General features: G+C 44.5%; 1 protein-coding gene across 1 annotated transcript in view; it reads left to right on the top strand.

Annotated features, from left to right (window-relative positions):
• The window catches only part of fstl4 (follistatin-like 4), a 267,318-nt gene extending 244,831 nt beyond the window's left edge, over positions 1 to 22,487 (top strand). Inside the window, exons 9-17 of the mRNA XM_061249274.1 lie at positions 2,878 to 2,998; positions 4,806 to 4,967; positions 9,277 to 9,411; positions 11,206 to 11,232; positions 13,925 to 14,043; positions 15,641 to 15,790; positions 16,901 to 17,008; positions 20,999 to 21,108; positions 21,785 to 22,487. Coding sequence (XP_061105258.1) covers positions 2,878 to 2,998; positions 4,806 to 4,967; positions 9,277 to 9,411; positions 11,206 to 11,232; positions 13,925 to 14,043; positions 15,641 to 15,790; positions 16,901 to 17,008; positions 20,999 to 21,108; positions 21,785 to 22,487 — 1,635 coding nt within the window. The remainder of the gene's footprint in view (positions 1 to 2,877; positions 2,999 to 4,805; positions 4,968 to 9,276; positions 9,412 to 11,205; positions 11,233 to 13,924; positions 14,044 to 15,640; positions 15,791 to 16,900; positions 17,009 to 20,998; positions 21,109 to 21,784) is intronic.
• The last annotated feature ends 4,737 nt before the right edge of the window (positions 22,488 to 27,224 follow it).

A 27,224-nucleotide genomic window follows, 5' to 3' on the forward strand; every position in this document is an offset into this window, starting at 1 on the left:
GGTTAATGAGCTGAAGTGTGCGCTCGTATTTAAGTCACCTCCACTGCTGACAGGCTGGGCCCTGCTCATTGGCCGCTTGATTAAAGCTCTCTAATCACACCTTAACGAAGGGCCGTGTTGAGCGCTGTCAGCCCAGGCTTAACGAACGGCCTTGTTGAGTGCTGTCAGCCCAGCCCAGTAAATGACAGCACACAGTGAACAAACGGCTTTATAGGCGCACGAACAGAAGGAGAATCTCTCCCCTGGGCCTTTCTGGTTCTTTCATCACAAATTTAAAGTGGCGTTTTTGTGTGAGCCGCGGTAACGCGGAAGGGTAGGCTGACTTTCAGAATGTTTATTTTCAAAAACAGTCCATTTATCTTATTGAAAACATGCATTTGGTTGTAATAGAATTTCGGGGAGACTGCGGAGCCCCGTACACTCTGTTTCCACAATGGGAAATCGCAGTGCTCACAATCATCAGGACTATTTCTCCTACCACAATTTCCCCCAGAACAATGTTACTCCACCTAAATAACAACATTTTACACAGCGAATGTTTTCCCCTGAAATAACCGAGCTGCATTTTGAAGCAAATCCTTTTGTTTCTCCTCAAGACACCCAGGAAGGAGGTAGCACTCCAGAGACACGTGTTTATGTGTTCATAACTCAGTACATTTACCCACCACTACACTACACTACTCTTGTGTATTGTTGACTACACGCGCAACTAAAAGAGGAGATTAAAATCTTGAGCATCAGGATTACATAATTCATGAGTGAATGAATAATGCATGGCCTCCATTTCATATGAAAGTCTGTATGGAACACTTCTTTTAATTCAAATGTCAGACGCACATTTCTGTTGCCCATTTGAGAAAAGCATTTTAGTCAGCGTAACTCACATATTCAGATTAAATATTTTAATGAATATGCAATGCAATTATTTTGGTTTGGTGCTGAATAGATCTGCTTTGGGTACTTCTTGTGCACATAGCAGTGTGTGCTAACCGCAGTGTGTGCTAACCGACCAAACAGGAGCGCTCTGTATCTCCCCTAAATAGCAAACACTTCTCAGTCCATAGAAGAAGACTCTAACCACAGGTGGATGCTGGGATGTTGGAGGGTGAATGCAGCAGAGCGTACACAGAGCAGCATAGGAGAGGTCTGGCGGTTTAAATAGGGCACTCCATCAGTGATGTGAATGTGATTGGCTCAGTGTGTAATTATGAGTGTGTGTGATTGGTTCAGTATGTAATTATGTGTATGTGATTGGTTGAGTATGAGAACATGTAGTGATGTGTGTGTGTGTGTGATTGGTTGAGCATGAGAAAATGTAGTGATGTGTGTGTATGTGATTGGTTGAGAGCATGTAGTGGTTGCTGAAGCTGACCAATGATTGGGTGAAGCAAGAGTTTCCTGGCAGAACTTTTATGTGCGTACGTATACTGCGGGATGATCGTTAAGCTCAAGCCTGTTTCAATGATTGTTTTGCTAAATCCGCCACAGCCAATGTTCTGTGTGATCCCATCGGTATAGATGTAAGGGGCAGGCTTGTTCTCCTCTCCAGTTCAACAAACACAGAGATGTTGTTTCAAACCCAGGGCAAAGAACAATTAACATTTTGGGGGGGAAAATACCCAGGACAGCAGTCTTGTAGTTTAAATTTTATTGTAAACAAATACATTTTAATGGCACCCTCCTCTCAAACTGGAATACATAATTATACATTTTGGGATAAAAATGCTATGTAGTAAAAATTTAAGTAGCTGCAGTTTAACCAAATAGTTATTTCTCTCCGCCAGTTCCCATAATGTTTCTGAAATATTAATATAAATATTTAATATATTGATACAAAATGCATGGATCTTTTTTCATGGTATACTAATGGTTGTGACTGTATTGTGACTGCATAAATATTTTACTGTATATTGCAAAGTTCTTATCTTCAGCTAATATACATGCAATGGGACTATTATTATACAAATTCACAGATTTATTCAGAAACAGCATCAATTTGGCATCAATCAGTTCATAGATATCTCTCCATTTTATGTTTGTGTAGATTGTATTAGTAACGTTTGGGTGGAATTGATTATTTTCTCACTGTATCCTCGTTAATGTGGAATGGCTGTGTTGCCTGTTTCCGCGCACTCTCAGAAATAAAGTGACAGTGGAAGTACATTTTTATTCTTCAAGGAGCACATTTTCCAAAGGTACCCAGAAAGTACAGTCATGTTCTCTTTGGGTGCAAATTAGTTTGTTTTCCAGTAAAAAAGACACAAATGAGTATATAAAAGTGTATATTGTTGGCTAGTGGTACAATTTTAGATATCTATAGGGTAATATATAATCTATAGGGTACCACCCCACTGAGAAACATTTGTGCCTTTTTATGCACTTTTTGTGTCTTTATTTCTCAGAGTGTGACGCTCAGTTTTCACCAGTCATTCCACTCTTCAGCTGCTCAAAATGGAGGCAGGATATCAGCTCTTAAAACACAGCTGTTCGCTTTTCTGGGGACCTCGAAATCAATGCAGGCAGATGCACACACACACACACATACACACACATTCTCTCTCTCTCATACACACACACTCTCTCTCTCTCTCTCTCTCTCACACACACACACACACTCAGACACACACACACATATACACACACACACACTCTCTCTCTCTCTCTCTCACACACACACTCAGACACACACACGCACATACACACACACCCTCTCTCACACACACACACGCACATACACACACACCCTCTTTCTCTCTCTCACACACACACACACACACACATTCTCTCTGTCAGTGTGTGTGTGTGTGTGTGTGTGTGTGATTCATGGGTCGGGCGTCCCACAAAACCCCGCTGTTCTCTCTCTCCTCCTCCGATCAGGACTTTGGCGACGACGGCTCGCTGTACATCACCAAGGTAACGACCATCCACATGGGGAACTACAGTTGCCACGCCTACGGGTACCAGGAGCTCCAGCAGGTCCATGTGCTCCAGGTGAATGGTTAGTAATGACATACATGGCATTACGTGTTCGTTTGATTATGTCACTGCGTGTCGCGTGGGCAGGGTTAGAATGGCGCAGCCAGGTTTGCGGTAAGATCCAGCTGTGACCGAGCTGTTTAGAAACAGAGCTTCTGCTGGTCGAACCATGTTGGAGTAGGGCGCTGGTCTGAACTGGATACCAGCTGTTTCAAAACCTAGCTTGAGCTGCTTTTTAGTTTTTTTCAGCAGGTTGTATTTTATTTGACTCAAAGCGAAAATGAGGTCCAGCAACCAGTGCATCGATTTCCAATATAACAATATATATTCGAGGTACACTCTCAGAAAAAAAGGGTTCTTTAGCTTATCTCCACAGACGGGTTCTCCATAGAGCCCACGACCATATAGGTGAAGTGTGAAAGCTCCCAGACAAACCCTTGATCTCGATTGGGTTCTCCTGCGGAACCACAGGGTTCCTTTCTGTAAGAGTTCTTTCTGAGAGTGTTTGTGTACTGCTGTATTGAGTAATATTCCCTGAGGATGGATCACGGTGGTCAATCTGAATAAGTATCTCAGCCAAATTTGCCGTGAAGCACGGCAAATCAGTTTTTTTAAGTCTAAATTACAATAACAGTGGAATAATTATCTTGGCGTCTCTCTAATACGCATATAGCCGGTTCGGTTTGATGTACAATCTGTGTAATGACATCTGTAACATGGCTTTGTTTGATTTGAAGGCTGGAGACAGAGGCTTTTAACTCTGTTGCAGTTCTATTGCACTGATTGTTTTCCCACAAAAGGTTTGGGCTCCATCAAACAGCGAGCAGCCCAGAACACAAGAGGATGCTTATACTCGAAAATAATTCACACCGGGCTGTAGCTAAAACGTGCTTTTTACAGAGCCAGAGTCTCTCCCTCTCATGTGCCGTATACATAAAGTCAACAATAACAATCCGATTTCACAGCTTTGTGTGATGCAAGGACAAGCTGAACAAATGTATTAAATGAACTGGGACAGCAGGCCTGATTGTGGCCTTTTGTTGGGCGTGACTCAGGCTAACAGGAAACGACTGCACTGAATATACAGTGAGCTTCAGTGTGGAGGAAACTATTTCAGTAACGGCAATCAGATTCCCACAAAACAGACACCAGACCTTAATATTCGAACTTACAAGTGCATTTACCAGTAAATAATTAATAATTATATTTAGGGAATATTTATTTCTGCACAAATATTTATTTCAGCGCAAAGTTCTCCAAAAGTAGATGAGGTCAGTGATTTCCCATGGACAGGCAATTCAAAGTCACAATGTCTCAGGGAGGTCAAAAACATCCTGCATGTGATTATGACTGCAATTGCTGGGGGACTCGTGGCCATGTTGATCAGGACTGGTTGGGCGTTTGGAAACCATGTGATTAGAGGCGCTAGTCCTGTTTTTGTGCTAATTCTAAATCAGTCTTGAAGATGCAAGATGGACAAACGGTAAAGGGCCTGTATTTATATTGCTCTTTTAGCCAAAGCGCTTTTTGCAATCAATGCTTCTCATTCACCCTTTCACACACTCACACCCCAACGGCGATTGGCTGCCGTGCAAGGCACCAACCAGCTCCCCGGGAGCAATTACGGGTTGTTGCTCAGGAACACTTTGACACACCCAGGGCCTGGGGTTCGAACAGGCATTGCGTTGTTGAACGTGACGTTTGCCGTAAATCTGAAATTGTTGTAATAACCAGTAGTAACACAGTAATAACGGTGGTAATAGCTGTAGATAGAAGTGTGTTATTAGCAGGTGAGCTCTCTAACCCCTCCACCCCCCGCTGTACCCCAGTTCCCCCGGTGATCCTGGTGTACCCCGAGACCCAGGCCCAGGAGCCCGGTGTGGGGGCCAGCCTGCACTGCTACGCCGACGGCATCCCGCCTCCCAGCATCCTCTGGCTGAAGAACGGCGTGGACCTGCTGCCCAAGGGCTCCAAGCAGCTCTCCCTGAGAGGTGTGTGTGCGTGTGTGTGTGTGTGTGTGTGTGTGTGTGTGCATGCTCTGCTCTGAGAGGTGTGTGTGTGTGTGTGTGATCTGCTCTGAGAGGTGTGTGTGTGTGTGTGTGTGTGTGAGTGTGTGAGTGTGTGTGTGTGTGTGCATGTGTGTGTGAGTGTGTGAGAGTGTGTGCATGTGTGTGTGTGTGAGTGTATGTGTCTGTGTGTGTGAGTGTGTGTGCATATGTGTGTGTGATCTGCTCTGAGAGGTGTGTGTTTGTGTGTATGTGTATGTGTATGTGTATGTGTATGTGTGTGTGTGTGCATGTGTATGTGTGTGTGTGTGCGCGAGTGAGTGTGCGTGTGTGTGTGTGTGTGCGTGTGTCTGTGTGTGTGTGTGTGGGCGTGTGTGTAATCAGCTCTGTGGGGGTGAGACAGGATGTGTGTGTTTGTGTGTGTGTGTGTGTGTGTGTGCATGTGTCTGTGTGTGTGTGTGGGCGTGTGTGTAATCAGCTCTGTGGGGTTGAGACAGGATGTGTGTGTTTGTGTGTGTGTGTGTGTGTGTGTGTGCATGTGCGCATGTGCATGTGTGTGTGTCTGTGTGTAATCAGCTCTGAGAGCTTTATAATCAACCATAGCTCATTGGTAAGACAGACTTCAGTTGCGGTTGAGAATCCACACATTTGGTGTTGACATGTGTTGGTAATCTTAGTAGTGTAGTTATTATTTCAGTATTGCATCTGACCGATGGTGACCAAATTCTTCATAAGATTATGAAACACGGACACCCCCCCCCCCTCCCAAAAACAATCACCTCCCTGCTGGAAGCTGAATACACAGCCCCCAGCCCTGTGGGGACCAGGAGAGGAGTGTGAGAGTGAGAGAGCGTGTTCTGGAGCCCTTCAGAGCGTAGCCCTCATTAGGAGACGGTTCATGGGCTGTGTGCGGGTCATTACCTGCAGTGATGGGCTGCTATCAGCTGCAGAGGTCCTGACGGGGGAGCAACAGGAAGTTCAGCGGCACGGAACAGCTCTTGGAACGGGGTCCTCCTGGTTTCGCCAAATTTCTATGTGCCAATTTTCCAATTTCGATGATTTTACCAAGGCTCATTATGTCTCATCTGCGTGTACTGAAGGGCTCACCGTGTGCAAGAGGCCAGGTTTGGGGATGTTGTGCTCCACAGTCTCCATACAACACAAATAAATAAATAATAATAATAATATTAATAATAATCATAACAGCTGTGGTAATTCCATGACCTAACAGACCATAGTCTTTCATTCCTCTGCTCATTTATTAGAAAGGAGCAGTTGGTGAAAAGAAACCTGCAGATTATTGAGCATTGAGATAAACTAGCGCTTCCGTTTTAGTTACAGTCTATTCCCCCGCATGGCAGGCCCAGACGCAATAGGCGATAGATAAGAGTGTCTGGGGTATGTAATTGGAGTTGTTTTTCTGCCAGGATAGCACTGACTGTAAAGTGACGCTATTTATTTCCTTCTCTCCAAGGATGACGGTATATGACATGAAAGGCTGCCCTGAATATGTGAATATTTATCAGGCATCACGCGTGTGTTTATCAGGCATCACGCGTGTGGCAGTAGTGTTTGTTCCAGAAGCTGTAGAATGATCAGCGTTCGTTTCAGTTCCTTTTGATCATTCGTACACATTTCATCATTTGTTCTTCATACTTTAACATCCAGGAGCTCATTTGTATTGTGCAGATTTGTGTTTTTATCAAAAGGGCTAAGCTCCAGGAGCTGTGGTGTCCAGCGCAGTTTGGCAGAATGCAGGATGGCTTTCTGATATCAGGGCTTGCTTATTTGTGTTTCTAAAAGGGCAGGACCAGACTACAGGAGACATTTTACTTCTTGTGTGTTTATTCAACATGTTTGTGGAAGGGTATTGAATTGAAGCAGGACTAAAATAATAGCCTAATTGTTATTCAAATTCAATCTAACACAAAATACAAGGGGGAAATCAATATTCTCTGTTTTCTCAATATTCCTTCTGTGCGTAATTATCAATCATTATAACTGTGCCCTGTTGCTGTGCTGTAATTTCTGAAATAATTTTCTGAGATGCATTTCGAGATGTTGTTTTTCATGTCATTTTTCATTTTTGAATGTCATAACTGGGAGAAAAAAAAAAACATGCTTCTCTTCAAGCTATTCATAAGCATCGTGTTTCAAAATTTGAAAGCATAAAATCAGTGAAATACATGAAACACACTTTAATCCACTAGGACAACAGTATGACTTTACACTTTGCTTAATTAAATATTGAGAGAAAAAATAACTACTTTGTGATAAGACCATCTGCTAAATACCGACTTGAAAATTGTATATTATGATTTTTGTTTGCTGGTGTCGCCGGTGATGTTATTGGTGGTGTTTTCACGTTATGGATCACAGTAATGCTCTGAGAAATGACAGCACTAAAGGCCCCAGGAGCCAATGCGTATGAACTGCTAAACGTTCTATTAGAGTTATGCCTGCCTGCTGTTACCAACAAAAACACTTTAATGGTGACTTGTGTCTCACGCCTTGTTTCTCTGAGCAGTTAAATTACGGGGTTATTCTGATATAACTTGCTGCCGAATAGCCCAGCATTGTGTGCCACAGATTACAGAGAGTTTGGTTTTACTGAGATTGTTTGTCCTTCAAGATGCAGCGTTCATCTTTCACAGCTCTTAGAATCTGTGCAGAATCACAGAGGCAGTTACGCTTAGCACAATGCTTGTTTAAACACAATTCAATTTGTTCCACATGTATACCGAAAGAAATGACAATGCAGAAATCTTTGAGTTTCATTGATCAAATCAAATTCACAAGAGCGTCTAGTCTGAGGCTAGACTCCCTGACTGGGTCAGGCGGGAAGATTAAAATAACATTTTTATCTGTAAAGCGCTTTTCACACAGGACTGTCACAAACACACTGTCCAGAAGGGAAGTCCCAATGTAGTGTTCCCTGTCCTAAACTCCCACTAGAGCAAGCCTCCACTCTCAGAAATATATGCAGTGGAAGTGCGCCTTTGTTCTTTAAGGAACACATTTCCTGAATGTACAATAATGATCTTTGGGTACTAATAAGTACTTTTTACAAGCAGAAATGATTGAAATTATTGGTTAAATGGCTTGGCGTACAATGTCATGCACCTGTAGGGCAGCACACCAGCGACAGGCTTCAGACACCTCTCTGTGAGAGTCGTGTGGAATGGGAGGGGCAGGAAGTAACACTGGGAGGAAGCAGACATTGGTGGATGTCCTCTTTACTAAATAAATCACATCTTTAATGAATAAATCACATCCTTAATTAATAAATGACATCTTTAATTAATAAATCTATTTTATTTTGATGGCTAGCTGATTCCCATAATCAGGAAACTTGACCGGTCCAGCTAGCTGACATTTCCCTCCTGGAGATCACGTCTACTCACCCTAACCTTAACTACCCTACTCACCCTAACCTTAACTACCCTACTCACCCTAACCTTAACTACCCTACTCATCCTAACCTTAACTATCCTACTAACCCTAACCTTAACTACCCTACTAACCCTAACCTTATCTACCCTACTAACCCTAACCTTAACTACCCTACTCACCCTAACCTTAACTACCCTACTAACCCTAACCTTAACTATCCTACTCACCCTAACCTTAACTACCCTACTCACCCTAACCTTAACTACCCTACTCACCCTAACCTTAACTACCCTACTCAGCCTAACCTTAACCCTTAAGTCTACTGATCATTCTGAGCAGACCTACCATGCCCTGCCTCTGCACTGAAAACTGAAATAACTCTTGAGTGGCAGCATTACTGTATAAGTGCATTAATGAAAACATTCTCTGGTATTATAAAACGTGTTTTGTTTGACAGCGTAATTGTATCGCATCGTAAGGTCAGAGCAGGTACACAGTGAGTGAGCAGGAACAGCACAGACTGGAATCAGTCTCTCTGAATGTGCTGAGGGCCGCATCTGTTATGTGTTTCAGAGCACTGATGGGTTTAGCCAAGAATCAACAGGGTCGCAACAAAGACCGGAAAAACACAGCGCTGTGTTTTATTTATTATTTAAACTGGAGGGTGTTTAAGAGATGCTGAAAGGTAAGGTGAGATAATGCATTACAATAATAATGTGCTCATATCCTCTTCACTGTGTAGTTAGACACACAGAGTGCAGGGTAAGAGAGGCAGGCGAGTGTGTGTGAGTGCTGAAGTGTGAAACGTAATGGAATAACGATGGCTGAAGGATGCAGTGGAGCCTCTCGGTGGAGACTGTAATTAAATTTACCTGTGAAGCGGTTCTACCCTCCCCCCCAGCCAACGGGAGCGAGCTGCACATCGCGAGCGTGCGGTACGAGGACACGGGCGCGTACACCTGCATCGCCAAAAACCAGGTGGGCGTGGACGAGGACATCTCCTCGCTGTTTGTGGAGGACTCGGCCCGAAAAACACGTGAGCGCCTCGAACCCCGCCTGACCCCGCCTGACCCCCACCTGATCCCTGCCTGATCCCCACCTGATCCCCTCCTGATCCCCACCTGATCCCCTCCTGACCCCCACCTGATCCCCACCTGATACCTGCCTGATCCCCACCTGATACCTGCCTGATCCCCACCTGATCCCCACCTGATCCCCACCTGACCCCCACCTGATCCCCACCTGATACCTGCCTGATCCCCACCTGATCCCGTCCTGATCCCCTCCTGATCCCCTCCTGATCCCCTCCTGACCCCCACCTGATCCCCACCTGATACCTGCCTAACCCCCACCTGACCCCGACTGTACACCCTCACACCTTCTAGACTCCAGTTTTGTGCAAGTAATGTTGGGATATGTTTTTAACCCTTTCAGTCCCAAGCGTGTGATATGGCACTCTCGACCTGCCTTTTCAACCAATCAAAATGACTGCTACGCTGTTGTTTTGAGCCACTATTATAGCCCTTTCTCAATTTTCTCAACCAAGGGCAAAAACCCCTCGGGATTTGAGTAGAGCCACTTCATATTGGGCTTGGGACTGAAAGGGTTAAACTCGCTCATTAAAATCACTTCACAATAATGTTACATTAACTGGCTTTAAGTAAAAAAATGTTTTTTAACTAAGGAGTAGTTCATTAATTCCATTTAAGAACTGTATTAGTGAATGCCAATTCATATTGAAATGAAAAAAAAAAAAACTGTTTATGTATTTGTAAATGGTTATCTAATTATAAGTCCTATGGTTTGCTGTATAAATATTCATGTAACTTATATGTGAGTTAGTCGTTAACAAATACATTAACTGATGAAAAGTTAATTTCATGCTTAATGTATTTGTGCATAATTAATTAATGTTAACAACTACATTACCTAATGCCAATAAATGTAATCTTATTGTAAAGTGTGACCTTAAATTACATTTAGAAGTGGTCTTTTCTCAGGTGTGTTCAATGTCAAGATGTTTGTCACGATCTACAAATCAGGAATGGAGACTTGTTTCTCTATCCTGTTGAAGAGTTTGTTCTTATGTCCTTCTGACTCTTCAAAGGGAGAGAGAATGGATGGGTCTGACTCTTCATAGGGAGAGAGAATGGATGGGTCTGACTCTTCATAGGGAGAGAGAATGGATGGGTCTCACTCTTCATAGGGAGAGAGAATGGATGGGTTTCACTCTTCATAGGGAGAGAGAATGGATGGGTCTGACTCTTCATAGGGAGAGAGAATGGATGGGTCTCACTCTTCATAGGGAGAGAGAATGGATGGGAGAGGGTCTGAGCCTTCCACTCTCAGCAGCTCTGCAGGGACCTTGATAAGCTCTTCTTAATTGAAAAGCCCTTATCGTGTAGTGTGTATCGGCAGTGCCAGGTTTGACCTCGTCATTAGGGGCACGGCGATAAGTTAACACACCTTCATTTTCAAGTACCTTTCTGTAGGGAGCAGTGAAGTGTGTATTCCTGCGTGCCCTGTCCCTCTCATAAACGGAAAGCTCAGGAAACTCGGAGTGACCTGATTTGTTTCCGCTGCAGACAGTTATATTCCAGTCTCCGGGATAGACTATGAAACGCCGCAGCGTTGTGCTAAAAATGCATTTTTGTTCACACTTGACTTGTGACAGTACAGCGTCTTCTTCACCTGCTGTGTGAGCATAATTACCGCTGGTGATGTAATATCATTAGGTCACGGTTTTGTTTTTTTGTTTTTTTGTTTTTGTTTATGTCTGAAATTGACTTGTCTCTTTCCTGCATTGCTTCCTGGCGCTCCGATGCTACAGTTGCTAACATTCTGTGGCGTGAGGAAGGTACGGGAAGAACCTGTGTTGTCATAGAGACTGTGTGTGTGTTTTTATTTAACCCTTTAAGGTGTGAGGTCACAAATACGTGATCAGAATGTTCGGAATTACTTCACTTGAACCCCTCGCCATAAGGCTGACATAACACTGTCATACACATGACATAACACTGTCATACACATGACATAGCAGCTGTCACAAGATGGCATAATGGAGATGTCAGTCGATGTCAAGTAACATAAAACTGTCATACTTCTATTGGTACATTTTCTGACAGTAACATTTACAACATTTACTGTGCCGATAAAAGTAGTTTTATATAATTATATCATTGGACATCTACTGATATCTCCGTTATGCCATCTTGTGACAGCTGCTATGTCATGTGTATGACAGTGTTAAGTCAGCCGTATGACGAGGAGTTCAAGTAAAGCGTTGCCGAATGTTTGTAACTGAACATTGTTACGCTGATGTTTTAGGAAACTGACTTAGAATGGGTGAAAAACATAGTTCCAAAAAAGTACTCTTCAAAGGGTTAAAAAAAACACTTCGCCGTTGATTCTGCATTGATGCATTTTCACTAAATCAAACCTCAGTTTAGTTCCCATAATGTGCTGCAAAAAGTCGTGCTGCTGTTCAGTGTGACCTGAATGGCTTTTTCTGTCAGCATTATTCTCATTTTGGTACACCCTCGACTGTATGCTCAAGGTCAAGTGCTGTCACAAAAATGTGTTTTCAGCTTTTTCTTTTCTTTTCCTGAAGGTGTATTTTTATACTTAAAGGACATTTGTAGATCAAATTCTGTGGAAGTATATCCAGGCAAAAAGAAGCCATATGGGATGGAAAGTAGCTAGAGCCCGTTGCAGTACAAATTCTCTGAAATTTAACATGAAGCTGAAAACGGTTTTGTTACAGTACAGCCTCTTGGAGCTCGTTCACCAGATCATCTGTGATAGATTGTAATATTAGAACAAGACTTATTTAATGCACATGAAACTAAGAATCAAAATATAAAAAGGCCAACATTAAATATCTTCCATTACTTTCTCTATCGCACTAGCAGAATCTGCTTTTTTATACTGTCTCCCTCATGTACCTCAATCAGAAATACTTCTCATTTCATTATTGTTAATTTCTGTTTCTCCATCAACTGTGGATGAGCACTTAGAGAGAGAAAAGTTTGATTTAATTAAAGGCAAGCAGCTTCACAAGTGTACTAAAGGAATTTCACCGCTTCCACTGAGGACATGAGTGGGTTAGCGTTGATTAAATTAAGCCTGAGGGCCTAAGACCACAGGGGCTGCAGCCCTCTGTTTGCCTCAGGATCACCCCTCAGGTCCCTGACTGTGTGCTCTGTGCTTTCCCATGACTGTGTGCTCCGTGCTTTCCCATGACTGTGTGCTCTGTGCTTTCCCATGACTGTGTGCTCCGTGCTTTCCCATGACTGTGTGCTCTGTGCTTTCCCATGACCGTGTGCTCCGTGCTTTCCCATGACTGTGTGCTCTGTGCTTTCCCATGACTGTGTGCTCCGTGCTTTCCCATGACTGTGTGCTCTGTGCTTTCCCATGACTGTGTGCTCTGTGTTTTCCCATGACTGTGTGCTCCGTGCTTTCCCATGACTGTGTGCTCTGTGCTTTCCCATGACTGTGTGCTCCGTGCTTTCCCATGACTGTGTGCTCCGTGCTTTCCCATGACTGTGTGCTCTGTGTTTTCCCATGACTGTGTGCTCTGTGCTTTCCCATGACTGTGTGCTCTGTGTTTTCCCATGACTGTGTGCTCTGTGTTTTCCCATGACTGTGTGCTCTGTGCTTTCCCATGACTGTGTGCTCTGTGCTTTCCCATGACTGTGTGCTCTGTGCTTTCCCATGACTGTGTGCTCCGTGCTTTCCCATGACTGTGTGCTCCGTGCTTTCCCATGACTGTGTGCTCTGTGTTTTCCCATGACTGTGTGCTCTGTGCTTTCCCATGACTGTGTGCTCCGTGCTTTCCCATGACTGTGTGCTCTGTGTTTTCCCATGACTGTGTGCTCTGTGCTTTCCCATGACTGTGTGCTCTGTGTTTTCCCATGACTGTGTGCTCCGTGCTTTCCCATGACTGTGTGCTCTGTGCTTTCCCATGACTGTGTGCTCTGTGTTTTCCCATGACTGTGTGCTCCGTGCTTTCCCATGACTGTGTGCTCTGTGCTTTCCCATGACTGTGTGCTCTGTGTTTTCCCATGACTGTGTGCTCCGTGCTTTCCCATTGGCCTCTCTGACTCCGTGAACAACTGTTACTCTCTCCCATTGTATGCATCCCTGTGTAGCCTGCAATGTAGCATGCAACGATAGATAACTTGTCTTGAGTTTTCTAATAATCATAATAATAACAATAATAATAACAGCAGCAACAAACAACTATTATAATTATAATTATAAGTATAAAAATTATTATTATTATACTTCTTCGTCTTCTTCTTCTTCATTATTATTATTATTATTATTATTATTATTATTATAGTGCCGATGCTGAAGGCTACCGCTGTGTCTCCCAGCTTTGTTATCATTCCAACAACAGCAACAACAGTAATATTAATAATAATAATAATAATAATAATAATAGTTGTTTTGTTGTTGCTGTTGTTGCTATTGTTGTTGTTGTTGTTGTTGAAATTATGCCAATGTTAAAGGCTAGCGCTAACGTGCTGTGTGTGTGCGTCTCCCAGGCCTGAGCGTGGGGAACCTGTTCTACATTTTCTCCGACGACGGGATCACCATCCTGCAGCCGGGCGAGTGTGAGATCCGGAGACGCATCCCGCACACCGAACGCATACTGGCCAGCCAAGTGAGTCCTGCTCCTCCTCCCGTCTGTGTGGACGTGTGAGTCCTGCTCCTCCTCCCGTCTGTGTGGACGTGTGAGTCCTGCTCCTCCTCCCGTCTGTGTGGACGTGTGAGCCCTGCTCCTCCTCCCGTCTGTGTGGACGTGTGAGTCCTGCTCCTCCTCCCGTCTGTGTGGACGTGTGAGTCCTGCTCCTCCTTCCGTCTGTGTGGACGTGTGAGTTCTGCTCCTCCTCCCGTCTGTGTGGAGATGTGAGTCCTGCTCCTCCTCCCGTCTGTGTGGAGATGTGAGACCTGCTCCTTCTCCCGTCTGTGTGGAGATGTGAGACCTGCTCCTCTTCCCGTCTGTGTGGAGATGACGTTTTCACCCCTGCAGCTTGGGTGGATCAGTGAATTACCCTCAGACCTGATGCTTCAGTGCTCCTACTGTGGTGTTGTTGTTTTGTTTTGTTTTTTTGCTCTTCTTGTAAAATTGACACTTTTCTAAATTGCATCATATTTTACCTCTTGTTGCAAAGTTTCACATTGAACAGTTCACAGTAAAATTCAGATGTACTTTATCAGAGTACAATGTGCTCTTCAACATGATTTATGACTGAATATTTTAGTTATGTTCTCCACCTAAAAATGAGGAATGAGCAGTCTATGTCTTTATTTTCACATTTTATAGTAAAGTATTCAAACATATCTAACCAGAAGAGTGTATACACATATTAGTCTATACTGGCCACAAACAACCACAGGCTGTCAAAGGCAAGAACAACCCATACATACATAACATTTTAGAAAAGTGTACTTGTGTATAGATAGTTAATATTCAGTGCGTGTTTTTAAATTTAATATAAGCTAGCTAAACCTTAAATAAATAGGATGAAGCATCGATAAATCCCCAAAGGACACACAGAGTGAGAAAATATTGCTTTGTTAGGACATTCCTCTGTCCAGCTGTAACAAGGGTGTACTTGCGATGGGTTTTATTCAGCTGAAGTCATTCTGTTTTCATTAGACCGAGGAGCTGCTCAATATTCAATGTAATGCCAGTAATGCAGCAGAAAACTTCACTCAGTTTGCAAAACAAGCAGAGTCAGATAAGGAGAGAGGCTGCTTTCTCAGAGAGATTTAAGTCGTACTGGCCTCTGTAATTGCACTAGTGTGGCTCTCTCAAGCATCTAATCATCCCCTGTTTTAATTGGCTAAAAACATCCACCTCAGCTGATGTGTGGTGAGCATTCTGGCACAAAATGGCTGCTGTTGCAAAATTGGTGGTGGTTGGGGTGAGTTTCCCCCTCATCACTGTAAAGCGCATTGAATATGTGAAAAGCGATATACACTCAGTGAGCAATTTATTAGGCATACCAGTACACCAGCTTGTTAATGCAAATATTTAATCAGCCAATCATGTGGCAGCAACTAAATGCATAATAGCATACAGATGTGGTCAAGAGGTTCAGCTGTTTTTCAGACCAAATATCAGAATGTGGTACAAGTGAACTTTGACCGTGGAATGATTGTTGGTGCCAGGCAGGGTGGTTTGAGTATCTCAGAAACTGCGGATCTCCTGGGATCGGTCTCTAAATGATCTGCTCCTCCCTCTCCCCTGGCAGGAGGAGATGTGCCCCAGAGCTGAAGGAGACGCGACCCCCCGCTGCGCCTGGGCCTCGGCCGTCAGCGTGCGGGACAAGTACATCTACGCCTCCCAGCCCCTCCAGAGCCGGCTGCTGATCGTGGACACGCAGGCCCAGAGAGTGGCTCAGGTGCGTGTCCGTCCTCCTCAAACCTGTTCACAGCCCGTCTCCCCCGCTCTCCTGGGGTCAGCAGGGGGCAGCCGCCACTCAATGAAACCTATTCTACCAAGGCAGTGAGAGAGACAAGAGAGGGATAAAGGAAGAGAGAATGGAGGAGAGGGAGAGAATGAGAGAGAGGTGAGAGGGGGCAGTCGGGGCTTTTGTGGCCTGAGATCCGTCAGACTTGCTCTGGATCTGGCGCTGGCGTCTCCGCCGCGGGGTTAATGCATCCTGGGAGCCCTTTTGGCCCCCGCCCCCCCGCCCCAGCTCACAGGATGTCTCACCGTCTGAGAGCGCGGTCCTGCCTCACTCCTGAGGACCGGGCAGCACCTGGAGGAATGCCGCGTGAAATAAGGTCACTGCTTTATTGTGTCCTCACTGACATGTCTGGAGGAAAGAGACTCTGCCCTTTACAGCTTCACAAATACAATTAGAGAAGGGATGAGAAGTGATGTCTAACAAAGTATGCAGAAAAATAGTCAGAAATTAATTTTGGAAAGATACACATTCAGACACCTGTCACTTAGAGGGAACTAACACACTGTGTGTGTTCCAAATTACACACACACACCCATGCACAGACATGCACACACACACACACACTCACACCCATGCACAGACATGCACACACATACACACACACACACACACACCCATGCACAGACATGCACACACACACACACACACACACACCCATGCACAGACATGCACACACTCACTCTCATACACACACACAGACACATACACACACACACACACACACACACACACACACATGCACACACACTCTATGGTATGTCAGTATTTGTCATTTCTGATTAGCTGATTGCTGTCCTTTCCTGGGAATCACAGAGACAGTTTCCTCTGTCAGAGTGCTGTTTCAGCTGGGAGTCCACTAAGAGGACTGTATGGTAGCCACCGTGCAGTTTGACCTGATTAGCCTCCATTACTGGGACGGCGGCCATTTTGGCTCTAGCGCGGCTGTACCAGTGGGTAATTGACTGTGTTATTTCATGTGCAGTGATAGCACTCGGCTCTGTGCTCAGCTCCACTGTGCTTCTTCTTCTCTCCGAAACGAAGGTGGTGCAAACAGACCCGGTGCCAGTGAAGCTCCATTACGACAAATCTCACGACCAGATCTGGGTGCTGAGCTGGGGAGACCTGCAGCAGTCCCGCCCCTCCCTGCAGGTGAGTGATACCTGCTCTACCCCCCTGGGGCTCCAGTGGGTTCATCTACCCTCCGTCGTGGAGAGAGGGGGCGTAGGCATTTAGAAAACGCGAGGTCGAGGTTTTGAATCATCACAGAAAAATGTCTCGACCTCACTGTTGGAACCTATCAGGAGAGCCCCATTGTCATTCCACAACCGCCAGCTTTTCCCCTGAAAGTGGAAAGAAACCCATTAAATTCTCATGCGGTATTCTGTCCATACATTGTGATGGAACGTGTCTTATTAACGGGGGGAATCTGTTTCAGCTTCTTGTCAGTTTTCCGGGCATTATGCAAACCCAACGTGTTCGCACTCTCCATTACAAGGAGGAGGCGGACAAAGAACAGAGGAAGGTTTGAAATTTAATCCATTTCTTAAACTTTCACCAGCAGGTTTGCAAAATAGGAGCCATTTGTTTGTTTGTCTGGAGATGGGTGTTAAACACAACATTAAAATGGTATCCACTGTCCATGGTGTTGAGTATTTATTATTTAACAGCAAAGGTTATGAATCATTCAAAAGGTTAAAAAACTAGTTTATGAACCCAGCTTATAGGGTAGAGGGCATAAGGATAGCACCTCAAGCTTTTCTTGAGTTTGACTAAATTAGAGACACTATTTTGCTTTAACGGTGACACATCCAACACCTCATTTGTAACAAGCCTATTCTTCTACAAAAACTACGTGTGATTCTCAATTTAAACCAAAAGAAAAAGGAACGCTGTTTTTGAGGTCTTTCTCTCTGGAATGGTCTTAGAGATCAGTTTCTAGAACAAACTTTAAATAAGGAATATTTCATTCTTTAGTCAGATGTCATGCCATCTGATCTGAGAATGTATTTATGAAAATACATTGTTCAGTCTGTTTGGGAACAGATAAGTGTCATACTGAAATTAAAAAAAGATTTTTTACGCAAACCTCCTGTTAATTGTGCTTGTTTTGAATAGCAATGGAATCATCAGTATAACAGTGAATTCATTGTCAGTGTGGCAGTCAGTGAGTTTATTGTCAGTGTGGCAGTCAGTGAATTAATTGTCAGTATGGCAGTCAGTGAATTAATTGTCAGTGTGGCAGTCAATGAATTCATTGTCAGTGTCAGACTTCAGTGAAGTGACAAACTTCTCAATATGGTCTGTCTCTCCTTTCTTTCCCTGAAAAGACAGTTGGGTTTTTTCAGTCAGGAAAGAAACGCTGTGTTAAGTTAATTGGCAGTGTTCCGGGCGGCAGACACTGAAATGAACAATGGGCCGATTCTGGCTCAGCGGTACAAAGCACCAAGAACTTTGAACTTGCCAGAGCATTACTGTCTAATAATGCATTAGTGATATTGTGTGAACTTATTAACCCTCAACATTATATAGTACAACGTTTATAATTGATTTTGAACAAGGGTTCCTGGTGGACCCTGGAGGGAAAGTGAAATCAGCGATATCTATCACAGTGTAAAACCTAATAGGGAGATGGAGTCAAACATGGGATTCAGGGACTGGCTGGCTGTAGAGTTCCAGGGCCCTGTTTCACACAGAAGGATTACTGAGTTCGCTGGCTAACTGCACTGAGTAAAACCCACAGAGCAGGATTACTGAGTTAGCTGGATAACTGCTCAGAGCACTCCATGTTCCAGATTTGGGAGGGTTCCGGATTTTACTCAGTGCAGTTATCCAGCTAACTCCGTAATCCTGCTCTGTGGGTTTTACTCAGTGCAGTTATCCAGCTAACTCAGTAATCCTGCTCTGTGGGTTTTACTCAGTGCAGTTATCCAGCTAACTCAGTTATCCTGCTCTGTGGGTTCCACTCAGTGCAGTTATCCAGCTAACTCAGTAATCCTGCTCTGTGGGTTTTACTCAGTGCAGTTATCCAGCTAACTCAGTAATCCTGCTCTGTGGGTTTTACTCAGTGCAGTTATCCAGCTAACTCAGTAATCCTGCTCTGTGGGTTTTACTCAGTGCAGTTATCCAGCTAACTCAGTATTCCTGCTCTGTGGGTTTTACTCAGTGCAGTTATCCAGCTAACTCAGTAATCCTGCTCTGTGGGTTTTACTCAGTGCAGTTATCCAGCTAACTCAGTATTCCTGCTCTGTGGGTTTTACTCAGTGCAGTTATCCAGCTAACTCAGTAATCCTGCTCTGTGGGTTTTACTCAGTGCAGTTATCCAGCTAACTCAGTAATCCTGTTTACAGGACCCTGGTCTCTCTACTTCTCTCTCCAGTCAAGTGAAGGGATCCTGTTGTGACACTCAGGCAGTGAAATCATTTTGTGATACCATACGAGTCTTCAACAAGGGCATCACCCGGGATTCTGGGCCCCATGAAAGACCTGAAATTTGGCCCCAGAGGAGCCTGTGTTCTAATATTTCTTGAGGAAATTAAGTTTATGTATCAGAAATATGATTGTATTTGGTATGGGAAAGCAAGTTCATTCAGTGTCTTTTTCTTAAACGGCAGGTCAAAGCGTTACTGCGAGCACATTGTCAGGAACTGCTCATTTGTCCTCTTGACAGACCAGGGTCAATTACGTCATTGCTTTGGATTCTGTTGTTGAAATTATATATTCATGTGATTATTTCATTATTAATTACTTATCATATTATTAATTGCTTATCCTTTACTAATTTCTTATACTATTATTGGTTGCTTATGCTGGAATGATCCAGAGTATACACACTTATTAAAGTATCATAACTTGCTTTGTGCTACTCAGTGCTTTTCTCCGATTTTGTCTGGTGTTTTGGAACCTATTAAACCTCCTGGTCCTCTTGTTGGGCTCAGTTGCCCCAGGCAAAATCAATCAAGCACAGAAAAGTGTTTGAATCCAAAACAATTATATATTTGGCCCACGTCTGCCCCCAGATCTTTGAGTTATTTTATTATTTATTATTTCAACCTCACAGCTGGAAATCATTAAAAATAAACATTTACTAACTTTAGGCTAAACATGTTTCTCACATCAGGTTGGGATTATGAAGAGGGTAATACATTTTAAACCTGTCTTACTGAAAACTGAAGAACAGACCGCGAAATAGACCCCTTAACAGCAGATGAGTCCGTAGCAAAACGATCAAACCGGTATTCCAGAGAGGTTTGGCTTATGCAGAAATTGGAGGGAAAACCTGTGAACCCTGTAAACATCTGAAAAGGTTTTTTGAGCGGGGCTGTGAATTTAGCACATGATATGCTGGACAACACTTTGCTTACAGTGCATACTTTCATGTTTTTACTTATAATAGTCAGTCATAGTAATAACTTTTTATTTGTATAGTACCTTTCTCATGCCCAAGGTAATTTCACATAGCAGGTAATAATGTGTACACATACATATCCAAATAAAATGAATGTGTCCTGTGGGTCCATTCAGCATGCAAGAATAGAATAGGATGGCTTAATTCTCCCAGGGGGAACTTCAGGGTGAATGTCCAGCTTTGGTTAAGCATCTGCCAGACCTCTTCGTTCAGCCTCAACCTCCACCTCACGCTCACGACTACTGTCTGTTCTGGCTCCACGGTGGTGGAACGAACTCCCCGTTGAGGTCAGAACTGTAGAATCTCTCCCCACCTTCAAGCGCAAGCTGAAGACACACCTCTTCAAGCAGCACCTCTCCCCATCCCTCCCTACCTCCCTGTGAACCTTAATTGTTGTCTCTGTGACTTGCCTTGTGTATCGGTATTTTTAGTTGGCTAGGTAAGCAGTGTTTGGATAGTTAACTTTGGTCACCTTTGCTCTGTTGTTTGTTTGTTTCTTTGTTCAAAAAAAAATTAATTGGCCTTATCTTTGTTGTGCAGGTAGCAGTTGAAATCGTACTTCCCTCTAGGGTCTTTCAGCGCACTTATCCCTGGTTATGGGTATGCACTTTGTTGTAATTCGCTCTGGATAAGAGCGTCTGCCAAGTGCCAATAATGTAATGTAATGTAATGTAATGTAATCTTGCTCCAGCGAGCTCTGATCTGAGGTTGCGTGGCTGTTGTGGCCGCTGCAGGTGGTGTCGCAGGCCAGCGTGGGAGAGGAGCACCACGTGATCCGCACCCAGTTCAGGAGAGTCAACGACTTCTTCATCCCGCCCACCAACCTCATCATCACGCACGTCAGGTACGCGCCTCAGCAGGGGTCGCCCCGCCAGGAGGAAGAGCGGCGCCTCCGTCATCCTCCTCACCAGATGAACGTCTTTCTGAGTGTTTGTGCTATTTTACTGTATTGTTGTAGTCACTGGGCATCGTCGTAGAGGAGATGTTTTCTCCATTGGCCCTGTTTCATATAAAGGTTTCTATTAAGGCCAGCTTATAGTCCTTCGACGGAGCCTGCCGAAATCGCAGAATGTTCATGATTGTCGCCTGTCACGTAGACTGTGTTCTTTGTCCTGATAGCATGAAGCACAAACGCACTCCAGTCGTCCAGAATTAACGGTAAATGGACTGCATTTGTGTAGCGCTGTTATCCAACGTGTTTCTCAATGGACCATTCGTGCACACACAGACATAGACACACTCACGCACCAATGATGATCGGCTGCCATGCAAGGCACCAACCAGCCAGTCGGGAGCAATTGGGGGTTAGGTGTCTTGCTCAGGGACCCATGGCGGGGGATCGAACCGGCAACTCCAGATGATCTCTTTAGCTAATGTTTCCCCGAGTGTATGAACCAAATTTGGCTGTGACATCCATTGCCTAATGTCAGTGGCGATCTGGTCTTTAGAGTGTAAACACGGCAGAATTTTGGTTTTCTGCGACCACGTGGCCTTGATGCGGCTCTTTCCCCTCCTCGCAGATTTGGGTTCATCTTCCTGAAGTCCGAGCCGGCGGTGCACAAGATCGACCTGGAGACGTTCCACCGCGTCAAGACCATCAGCCTGAAGAACTACAGCTGTGTGCCGGCCGGCATGGCCTACACCCACCTGACCGGGCTGTACTTCGTCCAGTGCCTGGGCCAGAACCGCACGTCCGGCCCGGGCCAGCTCATCATCGACAGCGTCACCGACTCCGTCATCGGGCCCAACGGCCGGGTGGCGGGGAGGCCCCGCGTCTCGTCCGACGGCCGCCACGTGGTGACCCCTGACCCCCGCGGCGGGAAGGTCAGCGTGCAGACGGTCGGCCCCCGGGGGGCGCTGCGGCTGAGCCGGGAGCTGCAGACCGGCCTGGACGTCTCCGACCTGACCTTTCACCCCTCCTCCGCCGAGTCCAACCGGTACGTCGTCGTGGCGACCTCCAAGACGCGCGGAGACCTGCTCTTTTCGGACCTGTCCTCGGGGACCACCCGGGTTCTCCAGAACCTGAAGGACCCGGTCCCGTCCGGGGCCTGGCCCTGGGGCGACTCCAACCGCGTGGTGGTGTCCAGCGGGCTGTTCGGGCGGTTCCTGGTCACCCCGTCGGCGGGCTCCCTCTTCGTTCTGGACGGGAAGCAGGGCAGCCCGCACTGCGAGGTGTCGGACGTCCGGCGAGGCAACGCGGTGGTGTGGGTCGGGGAGGTATGAGCGCAGGAGCCGGGGCGCCAGGAGGTCAGGTCACGCAAAAAAAAAAAGAAAAAAGAAAAAAAAGAAATGTTTAGAAGTAACGTTACATGGACTCAACTCTCGGACTGAGCGGGTGGAGCACAAGAGTGACTGTTGGCGTAATAATCGGAAACAAAACAAAAACAGGAGAAAAAAAAATAATAAAATAAAAAAGAGTTACTGAAAAATCAACCGGGGAAAAGATGCCGAGATATTTTATACCGGGAGAAAATGGCGGAAGCATTCAGTGCAGCAGTGATCTATGTGCACTTATCTAGCCAGAGTTGTACATTATTGCACTTCCTTGTATCACTGCAGATAGCTGTCAGAGGAAAGAAGAGATGATTTTATTTTGAAAAAGAACTATGCACAATGCTCACTTTTTATTTATTTATTTTTTAGGGTAATGCTTTCTTTTCGTTCATGATGTCTGTCGTACACCAGTGCTGCAAATAGTCACTATAAGAAGATTGTCCGTCTGTCCGTCTGTCCGTCCGTCCGTCCGTGTGTCAGTCCCTTTCTGAAGCCCAGGGCCTTCTGTTCACTGTAATGGTACATGTTCATGGTATTGTAAGTATTTTATAAAACCTTTAATCCCGACCAGCACAGGTTGGCTTGAAAACCCTTGTTGTATCTTATGAAAAAATGACTCTGTTGTCTTTCGTACACTTTCCAAAGATATCTTTGAGCCCTCTCTCTCGACACAGCTAAATGTCACGCCTAGGATAAATTATTAACTGGACAGACTGGTATTCCACATATTTAAAAAAAAATGTCCGTAATTATTTATTATTATTATTCTGTCGCAGTTCCGGTTCATTTAAGCCCAGTTACTGTCGTGTGAATTCTGTTTCATTTTAGGCGTTTAGGCTCCTGCCGATTCGATGTGTAGTCCCACTTTCCGCTGCTCTGGCCCGTCCGTCAGAGCGCTGCCGTTCTTTCGGCTGAACCGCACCGGTCCTCAAACCTCCCCCCCGCCCCCCCCCCCCACCACCCCCGGCAGCCTGCGTTCAGCAAAGCTAGCGTCCGTCGCTAGGATAAGACACGTTCGTTACGGCCCCGGAGGTGGCCACCACAGTCAGGGAAATGTGCCGTGGTTTTGCCGTGAGTGGTAGAGAGCGTGAGAAGTGAGATCTGGAAGTCGTGGTGCAGTTAATCTCCACCGCCATGGAGGAGGAGGGGGGAGGGAGAGACAACCGCTGGTGCCCACCCTAATCCTGCCCCTCCGTGCCTTGGCCTAAACAACCCGCCGCCCCCTGTCAGTAAAACCCATACTTCACTCTCCGCTGTTGTCCTCATCTCCCATTCCAATCCATCCTTCACTTTGCCGTCTCGTTCACTCAAAAAGTGCAAGCGCAGAGGGTCCCGGCCGACAATGAAAACAATACATTTTTCATGTGAATATTTCGGATAAGAACGTGTGAGGAATTGACGGCTGTCGCCCGGGGTGACGACGGATAAATTCATGGGGAACAGGATTGAGCCGCTGTAAACACGTCGGGTTTGAGGCCCTCGCGGAACTCTGTAATTCTGTTTACGGTCAGTCCTCCGTGTTTTAACTCCGTCAGGCCTGGCCTTTTGTGCGCCTAGTATCAGCACCACTGAGTACGGGTGATATGGCATCCGACTGCCGTGTTTACCTACTTTTAATCAAAATTTGATCCCAAATCTTTATCTTATTCCTGTCTTTTTTTTTGTCAGTTCATTTAAATTCATAGAAGATCTAATCGGTTCTAATTTCTGTTGGATTGCAGGAAAAGGCACCATGTCTCCCTTCAGTTGAGAAATGTCTAGTGCACAAATCTAATTAGCTTGAAAAATTGTTCTGAAGTTATCGAGAGAAACATTTGGCACATTTCGAATAGGAAGGAGGAGATGGCATCTTCAAAAGGGACGATGTGTAATGAATATCCGATTCTGTAGTGAAACTGTGATGAATCGCTTTGGTGAATTTGTAATGACCATTTCAAATAACTGTGAAGCCCAGAGGAGGTAGAACCTAAAAGTTTAACAGAGTGCCTCAGATTTTTACATTCAGATAAGACACAATGCGTTTCACTTCAAAGCCAGCGGTCATACCCGGAATCGCAAATTCAGAGTATGATAAGCCTCCTTTTTTATTAATACATCCAATACATATTCTTTATTCAGAACATAAGTTTGAAGCATCCTTGTAAAAAGGCTTAAATATTTGTTAGACCATAAAAAACAAGGTCTATAACAGTATGTAGACCACTGTTGCACTGCAGAAATTCAAGCAAGATGATAAAGCTATATGGTGGACAACATGGAGGATTCAATATCACCTATGCACCAATGTTTCTCAACATATATTTCATATATTTCATTTAAAGAAATCGAGGCTATAAGAAGTCATACATCATACATCAAGATTCATACATCCATTTGTAAGATTGAGTTAATTATAGTAAATGTATGTAATCAAATGTATTCTGCATAATTAATATTTAAGACCCCTAAAGAGACTGGATCAGATGAAGATTAAAATCCCTAAAATTTGTTAATTATCCCCGAAAGAACACGAGCTGAAATGAGATATAATGGCTTCGGGCATAACGAGGCTGGTGCAGTAGACATTAGAGTCACTGTAGATAAACTGTTCTTGTTTTAGAACACGGTATATAAAATTTAATTGTACAGATTTTTGATTACGAGTTTTGTGTGTTTCGGTTTATGGGCGGAGATGGTGTAAAAAGATTCTTATAAAACAGAAATACGTACAGCTGTGTCGCACCGTAAATTCACTGGAACACATTATCAAGCGTATTAAATGAGAATATTCTGGGACAAATTTCACTAAACATGAATCAGTAGAATGAGGCCTAGCTTCGAACAGCAGTTATTTTACCCTGAATGCTGCAGAAACGCCAGCCACTGCTCATCTTCATCGCCGATTATTACGTCCGTCTAATCGTGATATCGCTGCTGATTCACGCTCCTGTTTATCACTGTGGCATGTTTCGTTGTTGTCCACCGGTTCCGAGACGACACGTCCGTCGTGCAACATCTGAAACACAGCTTCTTCTTTTTTTTCCCCACATTTGCCTGTTTTTTCCATTCTTATTCATTCCGATGTTTCTCATAAGTCCATTTTCTGGTGCCAGCTGTTAGCTGAACATGCGGCAGAAGCCGTTTTATAGAGTCGGCGTCTAACCGCGCCTGTGAATGGTGTGGCCAGCTGATAGCCGCTTCGTCTTCCCGCCGCCAAACAGAAGCCGGTGTGTCACCGCAGCATGTGATTTTAACCCTTTCAGTCCCAAGCCCAACACGAAGTGGCTCCGCCAAAATCCCAAGGGGTTCTGGCTTTGGTTGAGAAAATAGAGAAAATTTAGTCGGGTTTTAAAAGTGGCTCAAACTCTTGGGACTGAAATGGCTAAAATACCTCCCAGGGACAAGGCCTCTGCGTCCGTACTCAGCTGAGAATAAAAGTGAACGATGTCAGATGTACATTTGTGTCAAATTGGATATTTTAAACTCGCCAAGGTAAAAAAAAAAAAAAGTATTTAGAAGATGCCAACACAAGGAGCCTAAACTATTCCTTCGGTGTGTGTTTTCTTTTGGGACTTTCCGTAACTTTGAAGTAACCTTTAGAGGCTTTTAGCTGTCTTTGTGCTGGTTAATCTCTATGCAACACATTCGATCATCGAGGCAATAACTATCGTACCGTTTCTTCGACTCAAGCTCCTGCTCATTCACCTCCCGCGTCGGCCATTTTGTGTAAAAGCTCGTTTTGGGTCGTCCGGTCCGAACAGGCATTGTGTTGTGTGAGACTAATACTGTAGGTGTCAACCTTTTTGGTCCTTAGTTGTGGTCTTTAAAGGTAATCCGTTACGGACTCTGGACTGTCTCGATTATTGATTTTCATTATTTTCATGATCAGTTATTGGATTGTGGGGGAAAAAAATGTTAACTGAACAAAAGAGCGTACAATATTTTTTTCCATGTAAATGTAAAAAGTAAAGTTTTCATTCAGTCACGAAGAATCCCAGCTAACTGTTTATTTCATTTTATTTAAAATATATTTTAACGGCTTTATTTTTAGGAGCTTTAGAGTATGAGATCATTTGAAAAAAAATATTACTTTGATACATTTAGTCTGTTTTAATTTGACACATATTGTTTTAACCCACATATATGACGAAAAATGTCCTTACCTCCTCCCTTCCAACAATCCCGAAGTCACCAGTGATGTGTTTGAATTAACAGTGGCTGTAGAGAACTTTTCACCTAAGAAATATACTGTACGGTGTTGCCTGGGATGTAAACTTATCTTTTTTCCCTCAGTTTTACAATAAAAAAATAAAACTACTCCATCCTACTGTGATTTTTTTTTAACTGAAAACATGATCCAAGAACAAGGCTGTGCACTTGACACATACATGTCTCTCCGAACACAAGGCCAGCTCTGAAGCAGTTTAGTCTCCCGGCTGCTCCAGACAGCTAAAGGTCATTTTGAAAGAATGCCAATGATAGTACAATGATGGCTGAGTGGCTCACACTGTTGTCTCACCAGGGGGAGGTTCAAGGTTTGAGTCTCTGCGTCGGCCTGTAGTGTAGTGGTTGAGGTAAAAGACTGGGACCCGCAAGGTCGGTGGTTCTAATCCCGGTGTAGCCACAATATGATCCGCACAGCTGTTGGGCCCTTGAGCAAGGCCCTTAACCCTGCATTGCTTCAGGGGAGGATTGTCTCCTGCTTAA

The sequence above is a fragment of the Conger conger genome, chromosome 7, assembly GCF_963514075.1.
Source record: "Conger conger chromosome 7, fConCon1.1, whole genome shotgun sequence".
In the NCBI taxonomy this organism is placed as follows: Eukaryota; Metazoa; Chordata; class Actinopteri; order Anguilliformes; family Congridae; genus Conger; species Conger conger.